Below are 15,514 nucleotides of genomic sequence, written 5' to 3' on the forward strand. Positions count from 1 at the left end.
TTGTGGTTAACCCTTTTGCCGTGGGGTCCCAAGGAGCCATTGGTGGAGTGGGAGTATGGAGGTGTGGCGAGAGCAGAAAACTTGTTTGCAAAACATGTGATTGGGAATAAGAATAGGAAGCATCCCTCTCTGCCTGAGAAGTCCCACATGTGCAGAGCAGAGACCTCTGGGCTATTCAGATCATTCAGGATCAAGAAAGATTTTTTTCCCCAGAACAAGCAAGGAAAAGTATTCATTGAAGAGCAACAACAGGTTCTCTCTTCCATATTATGAATGTCTCAGGCTACAAAACCATGTGCCTCTCTCCCGCGAGCATCCCATTCTGCGCTTCTTAGTATCCTCAGCAATCAGATTAAATTTCTCGTTTTTCAAATTTGTTTGTTTTTACAGTTTTGTTATTACATAAAGGACCTCCAGGTTCTGCCCACTTTACTCAGTATCGGTTCATAGCAAGTCTTTCCAGGTTTCCCTAAAACCATCTCTTTTTTTCTTATCTTAGAGTATTCCATTCCATTCTTATACCATAATTTATTTAGCTGTTCCCTACTCATTGAGGCATCATCTTAATGATCAGTTCTTTGCTACTACAAAAAGCTACTATCAATCTTTTTGTGTGTGCATATGGGTTCTTTCCCTCCTTCAGTGTCCTTGGTGGTCTAAGCCTGGTAATGGTACGGATGGATCAAAGGGAACATTATGTGTTTGTAAGATGTTTGAGTGGGAAGGGGTCTCAGAAAGCACCTAATCACCTCATTTTTCAGAGGAGTATATTTAAGGGAACAAGTGACTTGCCCAAGGTTACACGACCAGTAAGTGGCCAAGCTGGCATATTAAGTCCAGGGTTTCTTGACTCCTGGTCACAAAATCCTGAGGCAGGATTCAAACCCAGGTCTTTCTCGTTCCAAATCCAATGCTATATCGACTACACCAGACAGCCTTTTATGTTCTCTTGTTATATTATTTGTTATATGCCTTTGTGTCTGGCCTAATTGAATCGTGCTAGTTATTGTCATTATTGAGCAATCTAACCCTTTATGACCCCATTTTGGGTTTTCTTGGCAAAAATATTGGAGTGGTTTGCCATTCCCTTCTCCTGCTCATTTTACAAATGAGGAAACTAAGCCAAACAGAATTAAATGACTTTTCCAGGGTCACAAAGATAGTAAGTATTTGAGATCAGATTTGAACTCATGAAAATGAGTCTTCCTGACTCCAGAACTCTCTCCACTGTACCATCCTGCAGCTTTATATGCCAACGTCAGCAAATAAAATCTAACCGTGGCCTTTGTATTGGTTCTTCCATAGTAGTTCTATTCTTCCATGTCCTGGCACTGAAGAGGAGTCATTGGCTTCCTTGAAAGTGGCAGTTTGTGGGACAGCTGAATAGTACAGGGGATAGAGCAGCAGGCCTGGAGTTCAGAGGACTTGGGTTCAAATCTGGCCTCAGATACGTCCTAGCTGTGTATGTAAGGCAATTCACTTAACCTCATTTGCCTAGCCCTTGCCCTTCTTTCTTAGAATTGTTACTAAGATAGAACATAAAGGTAGAGGAGGATGGCTGAATTGTCTTTGGCCTTCTAAAGCGGGGAGGAATTTTAAAAAGTCTCCGTTCCAGAAAGAGGAAAGTGAATGTGGCCTGGCCAGGGGCAAAGGAACACTGGAGAAGAGAGAATTCATTCAAGTGCCATCTGATTCAGTGGATAAACCAGTTAGCTCTACCTTTGTCTATAGGCATTTGATAAGTTCGTATTGAATGAAATTAAATTAACTTAATGTAAAAGAGTTTGCACTACTAGTAGAGAAATACGAATTCTTTTCCAAACTTTGTTTCTCCCTGCCTTCCTTACACACACCCTGTGCCTACTTCAATGCTCTGTGCTTAGTGAATATTGAATGTCGAATGTTCTTTCTATATTTGGCAGCAATTTTATGCCCTTTTAAAATCTCTCTTTGGATCCTGAACATTATTAAACTTGAGTTAATTGAATAGTTGGTTATTTAATGTTCCTCTAATGAATCCTCTGAAAACCCACATGGTAGTACAATGTATCAGAGCAAGTGACTTCTTTTTTCAGATGGGCACAAATTGGTGCTACTCTCCTCTTGCCAAAATTTGGTAGACTTAGAAGCAGCTCTCAGCCTGGTTTTAAACCCATTCTGCAAAGGAAGCCTTCAGCTGAAAATTGAGTCTCTATCCCCCCTCCATTCCCTCTACCCCTAAAGCCATTTTTACAATCCACCATCAACCCTCATCTTGCATTCTCCTTCAGGAGAGAAAGCATGGTCAGCTGGAAAGGGAATCAGATACCGTAGCTTCTAGTCCTGACTATTTGTTTGACTTTTTTTTCCAAGTCCTTTATACACCCAGGGCCACAAGCTCATCTGTCCTCACCCTTCCCCCCACCCTGAAAATGATAAACTTTGAATTCCTCCCCACAAGGAAGGATGACCCAATACCCCCCAAAGCTGCCAGGGAGGCATTCTTAGAACACAGAGTAATTTTACCGCAGCAGTTAAAATTGAAAAGAACACCAACAATTATTATGTGTCTTCTTTCAGTAATGAGAAGAAGAAAGGTTTGTGAGGATAGTAAAAGGTCTCACATTTCTAGATTTTGATCAGCTTCCTTGGCTTTGGCTGTGTACATTCGGTGTCTTCTTCCAGGCCAGGGAGCTCTTGGTTTCTTGCTTAGTAGCAACAATGAGCCATAGAAGATGGGAACAAAGTCCTAATGGGGCAGCTTCTTCTCATTGCTCCCAGGCTCTCTTTTCCTCTTCTTCTCTGAAATGTGGCAGTGATGGAAAAACTACAGCTTGAGGGCCAGATGCGGCCCCATGAAATGTTCTATCTGGCCTCATGGCATTATTCCTAATCTGACAAATACAATGAGTAGGATACAATACATTGAAACTTCGAAAGAGTTGCCCTAGAAACAGACCAACAGATGAACATTTCCTTTCCTTTGGCCCCCTCTTTAAAAAGTTTGCCCATCGCTGTGTTAGAGCAAAGATAACAAATTCAAATAGAAAAGGAGGCCGCTAAACCCCTACATAAGGATCCCTTAGAAAACCACATAACCACATTATCTATGTTCTATTGTATTTTCTCTATTTTGTTAAATATCTCCCAATTACATTTTCATCTGGCTTGGGCAGTACTCGGGAGTCTTCGGTTCCTTGGGTTGTTGTGTTTGACACCTCTGTGTTAGAGGACTCAGCTGGTCTGGCCCCATTCCTGGTACAGGCAGAGGGGATGCAGCTCACAGAAAGGCTGGCACTCCATCCTCCGCTGAACCAGCTAGAGCAAGGGAGGCTAGAGTGGGACAAACCCTCCTCTCTCCAGAAGTCCCGCTGCCCGCCAATAATTACTGTTCAGTATACTAGAGACACTTGAAAAATTCAGCTCAGGGAAAAGGAAAAAAATAACACGGCACCATTTTTTTTAATAGCCCAACATTCTCCCCCACCCAAATTCATTTTCCTACTTTTTAAAAAAATGTTTCTCATAGGGCCTGATGGGATTTATCGGTTTGGTCGGAGAGCCAGGAATCGTTGGAGAGAAGGTAGGTTGTATTTTAAAAAATAAATAAAGGAGCCCAGCACTTTTTTTTGGGGGGGGGGAAGGGTGAGAGAAGCTGCTGTTTTAGGAATTTAAAACCCTCTCTCAGTTCACTCTTAGCTCCGTTGTTCCTCATCCAAGGACCTGAACAAGCTCTGTTGGCAGAAATTGCAACTTGGCATTTGGGGGCTAGAAAGCGAGCTGTCAAAGGACCATTGTCTGGTGTTCTCCATGGCTGCCTTGCATTAGTTTCCCGTCTTTCATTCCCTTTGGTGCTTAACTATCACTCCCTTCAGGACCACCTGGCCTCCCCTCCGTATGGTAGCTCTCTGCTCACTTTATCTCACCTGCCCAGTTTGATTTCTTAGGGCTGTCTGGAACATTGAGGGCTGATAGTGGGACCAGAGTGATACAGCCACATGGGCCTCCATCTGGACCTCTCACATGCATCCACCCATTTGCTTGCATGGTGGTGCATTTGGTGATGGATTCAGGGTGTGATCCCTATATCGAGTGGGGTCCTATTTATGTGTCTTAAATGGATTTGTTTTCTACCCGGAAACACCTTATTGAGCATAAAACTGGAAGAACACCCATTTCTATTTCCTTATTCCTCAGGGAGAGATGATTTATTTCAGTTTGGCCCACCAGAAATCTATTTGGTACATTGATATCAATAAAAATAGCTAACATTTTTATAGCACTTACTACTGAGCCCTTCACCATTATTATGTCATTTGAGCCCCTCAATAACCTTGGGAGGTAGTTGCTATTATAATTCCCATTTTATAGATAATGAAAACGAGACAAACTGAGGTTAAGTGGCATTACAGATTGTCATTCCCACCCTTGCAACCCAACGCAGATAAGGACTGTTGCTAGCATAGACACAACCTGGTCCCCCAGGGGTCACGGTAGCCAGAATAGTATCCACTAAGCACAGATCTTGGTTCTTGAGCAGTTCTGTGTTCCGTCTGGATTTCGGATACTTCTCTACAGAGTGAGACCATTTCTAGAAAAGCACCCCTAATGTCAGAGATGGCCTAGCTAGACGCAGGGGCAGAACCCTGGGCCCAACGGGAATGCTGAGACTACAATGGGCTTCCTGAAAACAAGGTCTGTCTGGGATGTTCCTTGTGGGCAGGATTATATACCAGCATTATATATCCTTATATACCAGCATCCCACCTTGCACTGGGCTTAGACCAAAATCAGTATTCTGTGGAAGTACCATTTGTTGAGTGGCTGATTAACTTCTCAGAATCCAGTTCTCACTAAAGCAACCAGGGAATTGGGACAAGAGTGGATCATTTTGGGTGAGGAATGAAGAGATAGGAAGGGAGGGAAGGGAATTTGTGTGGGCACAACTGCCTCTGCAGACCCAATCCAGTCAAAGCCAAACTTAAACCAGAACCAAATGGTACCAAATAAGAATCAAAAGGAAAAATATAATTAGCAGTTCCTTAATCAAAACCATCTCTGCTGCAGGAAAACCCCCCACTTTGTATATGTGTGAGGTGGCTTCAGAGGGCCACCTGGAGATTCTGGCCCTGTCTGGGTGTGCAAATCACTCAACAAATATTCATTCAGCAAACATTTCAGAGCCTACAAAGAACAGTACCAGACTACATGGGGGGGGGGGGGTGGGCTATGAGGGTAAATAAAGTCCTCATGACTTTTCTTAGAGAGCTGATGGTCTAAGGCTACACAGATAACAACCAGACTTAGATTATAGTGAAGAGGTGTACAAACAGTGGGTTCCTAGCTGTGTGACCCTGGGTAAGTCACTTAACCCCATCTGGGACTGGTACTGATGCAGAACATGGCTAAGTGAGAAGCTGATGTCTGAATAGGCAGGAGCAATTAAACCCCAGGAATCAGAAGTTCAGAGGAATAGCAATTCCCATAACAATCTGTATCCTAATGATAATCATTATAACTAACATTTATATAGCACTTTAGAGTTTGCAAAGTTTACATTTGATACTCGTACCAACTCTGGGAGGTAGGTACTATTATTATTCCCATCTTACAAAAGAGGGACTGAGGCTAAGAAGGGTTATGTGAATTAACCAGTGTCACAGAGCTTGTAAATGGTTGAGGTGGAATTTGAACTCTAAGAATACCTTGTGTCCTTTTAAGACTCAGCTCAAGGGACCCTTTTTATATCCCTTTTCTAATCCCTAACCTGCTCCTTCCAGAAATCACCCCGCATTTATTTTGTGCCTCGTTTGTCTATCGCTGAATATGTGTGGTCTCCTCCCGGTGGAACTCCTTGAGAGCCGATACCGTCTCACTTTAGTTTCTGAAGCTTCCTTCCTAGCGTAGTGAGAGATCCCTGACAAATGCTCACAGATAAGTTGATTCCTGTGCACTCATTGATGTTTCTCCTTTGCTGAAGGGCGGCCGCGGTGCTATGGGCCCACCAGGTGCTCCTGGAGCCAAGGGGTCGATGGTAAGGAGTAAGTCTGCATTCTCTCACTCTCTTCCCCACTCTATCTTTTCCTAAAGCACAGGTCTGACCATGTCATTCTCCTAACCTATGAACTCCAGTGGCTCCCTGTTGTGTCCACTATCAAAAGGAAGTTCCTCTCTTTTACTTTTTAAAGTCTTTCTCTACCTGGCCCCAACCTACTTTTCCAAACTAATTATACATTACTCTTATGTCTACCCCCCAAGTTTCAACAAAGCCAGCCTTCTTGCACAATATTCCATGGCTCTCTACCATGCTGGAATTTCACTGTCCCCTCACTTCAGTCTCTTGGTTTCCTTCAAATCTCTGCTCAGATAACACCTTCTCTATGACCCCTTTGCTGATCCTCCCCAGCTGCTAACGCTCTCACCCTCCAAATTAACCACATATTTGTAAATATTTTGTATTCACTTATAGATGCACATATTATCTCATCCAATAGAAAGGAAGCTCCTTGAGGTCAAGGACTATTTTGGTTTTGTCTTTATCTCTCCCCTGAGCTCCAGTCTGATATTTCTAATCACATACATAGTAGATGCTTAATAAAATACTTGTTGTTTAACTAATTGCCTCTGGGATGATAATTCTCTTTTTCTCCCATCTCTTCTTCCTTGCCCTCTTCTCCTCATACCTCAACTGGATGCTTTAAGATCCTCAGATTCCTCCTTCCCATTATTAAGAAAGAGAGGAGAGAGTTTATAGTTCCCAGGGACTTGGCTTCTTGGCCCATGACTTTGATGCAATTTTACCTTTGTTTGTCTGATTAGTTGAGGGAAGGACTTGAAGTAAGAATTATTCCTGTGAGCTCATCATAATTATTCTCTTTCTTTCTAGGGTCATCCTGGGACAGCAGGAGGAGTTGGGGATCCTGGAGACCCCGGGCCCCCAGTAAGTACTACACTGAGAATAATCCCTGAGCAAGGACTCATTGGGGAACACTGGCTTTCCTGTCGGAGCGCCTGAGGTCATATCCCAGATCCTTTGATGACTACCACCTCTGTGACCTTAGACAATTCACTGTGCATCAGCTTTCCAATCTGAACAATGAGGGGGTTGGACTAGGGTCTAGTTGGCAGATTTTTGGCACGTGTGCCAGAGGGGATTGCTCTCCTTCCCCTCTCCACATGTGCCTGAGAACATTTCTCACATGACCTTGCCCTTTTGCCCAGCAGCCCAATGGGAGTACTTCCTCCCTCCCCTGTCTGGGATAAATTGTGGAGCTCACATGTGGTGTGAGGGTTGCAATTTGGGCACTTGGTCTCTAAAAGGTTTGCCATCACTGGACTGGGAGATAAAGGTAGATATATAGGTTTGGGTTGGATTTTGGGTTGAAAGGCCAGACTATATTTAGTACAAAAGGGAACATGGAACCACCAAAGATTTGAAGTAAATTTGGAAAAGAAGTCAGTAAAAATAGAGATTTAATGAATTTAATGAAATAAAAGAAAAAGGAAAGGAGGCAGTTCAGCAAAACCAATTCCGTCTGATAGTATATGTCAAAGAAGGGAAGAGGGTACATTTTCTTAACTCTCTTAGGACCAAGCCTGGCCATTATTCATTACAAAGTGTTCAATTTGTTGTTCTTTCCGTTTACATTGTTGTAATCATTTTATATATGGTTTTCCTGGTGGTGCTCATGTGACCGTTTTGCTCTGTATTTTTTCTTTGTTTCACTGTATTTTTCATTTTATCTCTTTTTATGGCACTCCAATTAATACTCCATTACATTCAGGTATTATTTTTTAACTCCATTTAAACCCATTGGGACAAGAGATCTACTTAGCAGTGAGATCTCTTGTCCCAATGAGGACTGCTCAATATACTCTTATTCCCTCTCTCCCTCTCACCTTTATCTCTCTCTCTCTCTCTCTCTCTCTCTCTCTCTCTCTCTCTCTCTCTCTCTCTCTCTCTCTCTGTCTCTGTCTCTCTCTCCGCCCCACCCCACCCCTCATTCTTGCCCTTGCTCTCGCTCTTTTGCTTTCTCTCTCTGCTCCAAAATGTTTTTCAAACCATTTGGACCAATTCATAGCTCTACCTATAGTGCAGGGGTCAGCAACTTATGGCTCTCCAGCCATATCTGGCTCCACCTCCTGACCGGCCAGTCCAGGCAGAGTCCCAGGATGTGCCCCAGGGGGCCCTTCAGCCCCCGCCCCACATTCCAGTGCCTTCTGAATCCATCCTCCTCCTTCCGCAGGCTTTTATGGCTTTCATGGCTAAAAAGGTTGCCGACCGTTGCTATAATGTATGAGTATGCTTGTTTTCCCATCAGGAAGCACAGATTTAGGAGGAAAGAAGATGGGTTCTGTTTTGGACTCATTGAATTTGCTGGGCCAGAGGTTTGGTGATTGTCCAGCTTGGTAATTAGAGATATGGGGCTGAAACTCCAGGGAGAGCATGGGGCTGAAAATACAGAGCTGAGAGTTATTTCCTAGCCATCTTTTATTCTCCTCTTTCTTTTGAGCCCTATAATTAATCAGCCTCTTCAGTTTTTCCTCTCAATCCTTATCCCCTCTATCCCTTGTCTTCCATCTATACTATCGACACCCTAATTCATGTCATTATTGTGCTTGCCTTGACTGGTGCTATAGTCTCCTATCTACCTGATGGGATTGCTCAGAGGAAACTGCTTTGCAAACTGTAAAACATGCTGTCCTGCAGTGATCATGTAGATGATGCTGATGAGGAAAAAGGCCACCCCTTCCAAACCCTTCCACTGATGCTGACAATTCTTCTGTGCTTTGACATCAGCCTTTGATGAGGGACCCCAGTCCTTCCAAAGCCAGATGTTGATTTGAGCCAAGGATCAAAAAGCAGAATCTGTCTAACTGGGCTCCCATTGCTAGAGCACTGCTTAATGAAAAACAAGCATCTTGTCACTGGCATCTGTTGTCAGTTCCACACATATTCTAGCAATTATCTCCCTCCAGGCAGAAGGAATACCCTGGCCTTGATTTATGTGTATCTCCAAGGGGAATCTCTCCTGTTGGATGAGAAGGTGCTAGTCCCAGCCAACAAATCAGATAAAAAGTTTTTCCCATTTTGCAAGAATTGATTAATAATAATTGTTATAGTAGTAGTTGCCATGAAAATAAGCCAGAAATGAATAAAAGACTCAGTTGTAGGCTAGAGAGAGGAAAGAGACAGTTCAGTCCAGCAGTAGAATATTGGTTCAAAAATGGAACTGAGTTCAAATCCTTCTACTAACTTTAGGCTACTACACGACTCACACTCTCCACTCCTTAGCTTCTTTCCTAGAAAGTTTTTTTCTTGCCTCCCAGAGGAAGGTAGATAACTCCAGGGAAATGGATTTTCCACTGTGGGCAACATGATGCCACCCTCCCCTTTATCATAACCCTAGGGGTGATCTTGAGGGAACCAGGGGCAAGTTCCTTGCACATGATAATAAGCCATGTTTCTATAGCACCTTATGGATTATAGAAGGCTTTCCTCACAGTCCTTTGAAGTAGGTTATATGAACTTTTTTTCTACTCTCATTTTACATATAAGAAAACTGAGTCAGCTCATGAGAAGTAAAAATTATCCAAATTCATACAGCTAGTATCAGAGGCAAGATTTGAATTGGAGATTTCGTCCTCCAAGTTGAGTGTTCTTTTCAGTGGTTAAAGGAACCCAGAATCCTTAGCTCTTAGTCTGTGGTTCAGGCCACAAGCTTTACCATCACCTTTCTGCCAGGGAACCCAAGATATCTGCACTATTGTATGCCACCTCGTGGGTGGAGGGTCTGAAGAAGAAATCGGGCTGGTCCTGCTCTGCTAGCCAAGTCCCTCGAAAAGCGGGCAGCATAGAAGGCAATGTGCCTAGTGCAGGCAGCACAGGCAGGGGCCAAAATGGGGCCTGTGAAGCCCCCAGCACAAAGGAGCTTTAAGGCTGCTTCCAGTAGGGCTGAGCTTTCTGTGCCAAGTGGTTAGTTTGGTCTGGAACAGGCAAGGAGGAGGACTGTCTCTAGCCTCCCCATGGGCACCCACAGAGCTGGCTGCATGCCTTGCTCTTCCTCTTGGCCATCTTCCTCCTCCCCCCCCCCCCCCAACACACCAATCATGCCTTTCTCAGAGTCAGGACTCAGCTACCACCATACTCTCCAGCTGTCTTCACTCTTCCAAGGTGAGGGAGATGATCAGCATGAAAAAGCCTCAATGAATAAACATTTCATTGGGCTCTCATTTTGTAGCCAGTCCTGTACTAAATGCACGAAGATACAAGAGAAAGGAGACATGCTCCCTGCCCTAAAGAAACTCGCCATCCACTGGGGAGACAATACTAACACCATGGAATCAAGAAGGTGAATTGTTTGGTTCAGACTCTCCATTCAAAGAGGGACATTAATTAGATCAGAAGTAATCAGGAAAGGTCAGAGCATTTAGAGCTGGAAGAGAGAGATCACCTCATCCAGGGACCTTTGACCTGGAGTTGGTAAACTTGTTTTTAAAAAATAGTTTGATAATTGTATTTTAATAGAACTGATCTGTTTTGTAATCCCACGTATTTTATTTTGTACATTTAAAACATTCTGAGAAGAGGTCCATAGGCTTTGCCAGACTGTCACAGGAGTCCCTGATACAAAGCAGGTTTAGAGGGGTATGCTGGAAAACATTTAACAACTAGAGGGCAGGGGGGGAATATATATACACACACAAAACACACTTTTAAGTTTAATCTGCATTATTAACATTTTTCCTAAGGTCTGAACAATCTGTAAAACATTAACTCAAACTCTGATTTGTAGCATTTGCTGATTTACAAGGTGTAAATGTTCACCCTGAAAATTTAACAATCAAGCTCTCTCAAACCCAGCTGAATAGTTCCAGCACACCACCATGTATTTAAGAACCTCTGTTGAGGCAGTTAGGTGGCACCGTAGATAGAACACCAGTCCTGGAATCAGGAGAACCTGGATTCAAATGGGGTCTCAGATGTTTCTTAGCTGGGTGACCCTGGGCAAATCAGGCAAAACCCCAGTTGCCTAGCCCTTACTGCTTTTCTGACTTAGGAAGACTCCATTCTAAAACAGAAGGCAAGGGCTTCAAAAAACAAACTCCTGTTTATAAATGAGAATACTGGGTGAAGTAATTTGCCCAGGAACAATTAAGCAACGAGTAGCACACCTAAGGCTTAAACCCAGTACTGTGGTTCCAAGTGCAAGTTTCTTTCTGCTGTACCAGAGGAAAGAGCTGAGTTGGGCTTTGATAAATAGTAGAACTCAAGGATTCTAATTTCATAGGATTCAAAGAGGAGAAAGGATGTGAATTTAAGCAAAAGAATCCAAAGTGATTCACGGAATATAAAGTTCCTCCTGCAAAATTCAATAGCATCCCTGGAATTATCAATAGAATGTATACCCCTAGAGGGCAGGGGCTGGTTTCATTTTTGGTTTTGTGCCACAGCAGTGAGCACAGTGGTTGGCACATAGCTGACACTTAATAAATGCTTGTTGATTGATTGATCGATAAGGCTGGATGGGGTCCAGATTAGTTCTGAATGCCCAGCAGAATTGTTTAGACTTATAAACCAAAAGACACAAGATATCGGTAGACCAGACTTGAGAACATGGCTCATAGGCTCTCTGGCTCTTTATACCTACTTATCAAGGGAGAGTTGACCAATCGCCAGGGAGTAAGGGCATGGTCAGGCTTGGGGAAAGCTGCTTGTGAACCAGAATCTACACCTGGTCTAGGAACTCAGGAAGCCAAGTCAATCCTGACGCTGCAAATCAAGTTACTCCAGCTTTCTATCTCAGCAAGCTGGCTGGGAACAGAGCCAGGTTCAGGAATTCAGTCAGAGGGAAGGGCCACCTTGGCAGCTGGGGACGCTATCTCAGGATGGATTCCTGGATCTTTATCCAACTCTTGGAGCAAGGCACTTAGCCCTTCTTTAAATTTTTTTTTTACTTTTACTTTTAAATTTTATTTTTAGCATTCTTTTCTTTTTAAATTTTGAATTCCAAATATTCTCCTTCACTCCCATCCCTCCCCACTCACTGAGAAGGCAAACACTATAATATCAATTACACATGTAAAAGCATGCAAAATATATTTCTATATTAGCCATATCTCACATACACACGCACACATAGCAAGAAAAGTATTCTTCAGTTTGCACTCAGTTTGTCATTTTGGAGACAGAAAGCATTTTTTCATCATGAGCCCTTTGGAATTGTGTTGGATTGCTGTTATTGATCAGAATAGCCAAGTCTTACAGTTGATTATCATTACAAAGTTGCTGCTACTGTGTTCTTCTGGTTCTTCTCACTTCACTTTGCATCAGTTCATATAAGTCTTGTCATATCTTTTCCCCCTTAAACCACAACCCTCATCATTTCTTATAACAGTAGTGTTCTACAAAAGTACTCCAACACAATCATGTGCCACAATTTCTTCAACAATTCCCAATTTATGAGTATCTACTCAATTTCAATTCTTTGCCACCACAAAAAGAGCTGCCCTAAATGTTTTTGTACGTATAGGTGCTTTTCCTTCTTCTTTGTTCTTTTGGGGGTATAGACCTCGTAGTGGTATTGTTGGATCAAAGAATATGCAGTTTTGTAACCCATATTCTTCTCCAGAATAGTTAGAGCAGTTCATTGTTCCATTTCATTAATGTACCTATTTTCCCACATCCTCTCCTGCATTTGCCATTCCTGATAGTTGTCTTTCTCTAATCAATACTTGTTCAAAGTATTTTTTCATATGACTATAGATAGTTTTGATTTCTTCTTCTGAAAATTATCTATTCATATCCTTTGACCATTTTCAGTTGGGGAATGGCTCTTATTTGTATATATTTGACTCAGTTCCCTATATTTTTGAAAAATGAAACCTTTATCAGAGAAACTTAATGTAAAATTTTTTAATTTTTTACCTATCTGTCTATGATATCTTTTAACTAAATGTAGTTTCCCTGATTCTCTTCTAAATAGGTCTAATTTTGCTTTGTCTGAGGTTATGATTTGCACCCCTTCCCTCTTCAGTTCAACTGAAGTATAATGGATTCTATTTTAATCCTTCATTTCAGCTCTATGTATGTCTTTTTGTCCTAAATGTGCCTCTTAACCACAAAATATTGTTGGATTTTGGTTTCCAAACTATTCTGTTATCTGCTTCCATTTTATATGTTTGCTCATCCCATTCATACTCACAGTTATGATCACTAATTATGCATTCCTTTCAATCCCATTTTCCTCTTTTTATCCTATCCCTCTTCAAAAGTCTGTTTTGCTTCTGACCACTGCCTCCCCCAATCTGCCTTTCCTCCTTTCATCTTCACATCTCTATCCCTTTTCTTTCCTATCTCCTTATTATGTAAGTTAGAATTCTATACCCAGTTGAGTGTATATGTATAGTCTTCCCACTTTGAACCAATTCTGATAAGAGTAAGGTTCAAGCATTGACTGCCACCCAGCCTTTTTACCTCTCTACTATAAAAACTCTACCTTATGCACCTCCTTTATGTGAGAAAATTCATCCCATTCTATCTCTTCCTTCCCCCTTCTTCCATTGTATCCCTCTTTCTCATCCTTACATTATTCTCCAGAGCTCATTCCAACATAATCTCTTCAAACTTGTGCCCTCTGTCTAGGCAGATTCCTTTTACTGCCTTAATAATGATAATTATTAGAAGCTACATGCATCTTCTTCCCAGATAGGGATATAAACAGTTTAACTCCTTTGAGTTCCTTTCAATTGCTCTTTCATGTTTATCTTATTATGCTTCTCTTAAGTATTGTTATTCTGCTCTGGTCTTTTTTCATCAAGAATATTTGGAAATCTCCTATTTAATCAAATATCCATTTCCTCCCCTCCCCCCAAAGAATTATACTTAATTTGCTGGGCAGGTTATTCTTGGTTGCAATCATAACCTCCAGTGATATGTTGGTCCTCTCTGAGTATGGAGGACAACAATCAATCATATTCCAAGCCCTCTGTTCCTTTAATGAAGAAACTGCTAAATCCTGAATAACCCTAACTGTGGCTCCACAATATTTAAATTGTTTCTGGCTGCTTACAATATTTTTTCCTTGTCCTGAGTTAATATTCCTGAGAATTTTTATTTTGAGGCCTCTTTCAGGAGGTGATAAGAGGATTTTCTTCAATTTCCTATTTTACCCAGTTTTCCTTTGTAATTTCATGAAATATGAGGTCTAGGTTCTTTTTTGATCATAGATTTCAGGTAGTCCAGTAATTCTTAAATTATCCCTCCTCTTATTTTTCAGGTCATTTTTTTTCTGATGAGATTTCATATTTTCTTCTATTTTTTTCATTCTTTTGATTTTGTTTTATTGTTTCTTGAAGTCTTATGAAGTCATTAGCTTCCAATTGCCCTATTCTCATTTTTTAGGATTTATTTTCTTCAGAAAACTTTTGTACCTCATTTTTTTTCATTTTATTCTGCTTTCAAAGGAATTCTTTTCTTCAATGAATTTTTGTGAATCTTTTACTATTTCTGGTAAAATGTACCAATTCTGTTTTTTAAGGTGATCATTTTCTTCAGTATTTTTGGTGCCTTTTTTACCAAGCTATTAACTTTCTTTTCATAATTTTCTTGCATCACTCTCATTTCTTTTCCCAATTTTTCTTCTAACACTCTTATCTTTTTCTCTAACTCTTCTTGGAATTCTTGCTGTCCTAGCATTCAATAAGCATTTGTCTTTGGGGCTTTACTTATAACTCTTTTCACATAGTAGCTTTTTGTGATTTCTTCACTTTGAACTTTATGTTAGAATTGAGTTCTGTTCACCTGTGGGTGGGAAGACACTGAAACCAATCTTCAGATTTTTTTCATGCTGCTGTTTTCAGAGCTGGTTCTGGGGGATCTGCAAGTTTTCAGTGCTTCCAAGGTGATGTTATCCTGGGAGAAGTATGATCACTGCTCTCTTGGTCTGCTCTTTGGTCATCACCCAGAAAGGATTTCTGCTCCCCTGCAGTCCCAAGTTCTAGTGCTCCTCTTTGCTCTGAAACTGTGATCAGAGCTCTTGCTTCCTTATGATTGACCACAAACACTTCTCACTTCCCTGGAACTGTAACCCAAAACTGCATATGGACAATAGTTTCCAGTCAGCACCATTTGCACCCAGTACCAGCAAAGGGATCCCTATAATCTCTTTCTGAGCACTTGTCCAACCCCTTTACTGTCTCTGGGCTGAGAGTTCCCAAGCTGCTGCTACTGCTACTGTGGTAGCCTTCAAGGGCAATCTTTGGTACCCCTGCCATGCTCCAGACCTGTGCCCACCCTGGTGCTATAGACTTCTCCCATGGACTTCCTAAATTTGTTTTAGGATGGAAAAATCTCTCCCTCTGACATTTGTTGGCTCTGCCGCTCCAAAATTCGATTTGAGGTACTATTTTGAAGTTATTTGGAAGGGAATATTGAGACAGTTCAGCTGGGTCCCTACTCTGCCATCTTGACTCTGCCTTTTCATTTAACCCTTCTAAACCTAAAAGTCCTCAGCTTGACACTGGGCATCAGAGA

At 41.8% G+C, this 15,514-nt stretch overlaps 1 protein-coding gene across 1 annotated transcript in view; it reads left to right on the forward strand.

Annotated features, from left to right (window-relative positions):
• Positions 1-15,514, forward strand: part of COL27A1 (collagen type XXVII alpha 1 chain) — a 268,921-nt gene that overhangs the window by 164,390 nt on the left and 89,017 nt on the right. Inside the window, exons 24-26 of the mRNA XM_044659702.1 lie at positions 3,509-3,562; positions 5,960-6,013; positions 6,866-6,919. Of these exons, the coding sequence (XP_044515637.1) occupies positions 3,509-3,562; positions 5,960-6,013; positions 6,866-6,919 (162 nt within the window). The remainder of the gene's footprint in view (positions 1-3,508; positions 3,563-5,959; positions 6,014-6,865; positions 6,920-15,514) is intronic.

Source organism: Gracilinanus agilis, chromosome 2 (genome assembly GCF_016433145.1).
Source record: "Gracilinanus agilis isolate LMUSP501 chromosome 2, AgileGrace, whole genome shotgun sequence".
NCBI classification, from domain to species: domain Eukaryota; kingdom Metazoa; phylum Chordata; class Mammalia; order Didelphimorphia; family Didelphidae; genus Gracilinanus; species Gracilinanus agilis.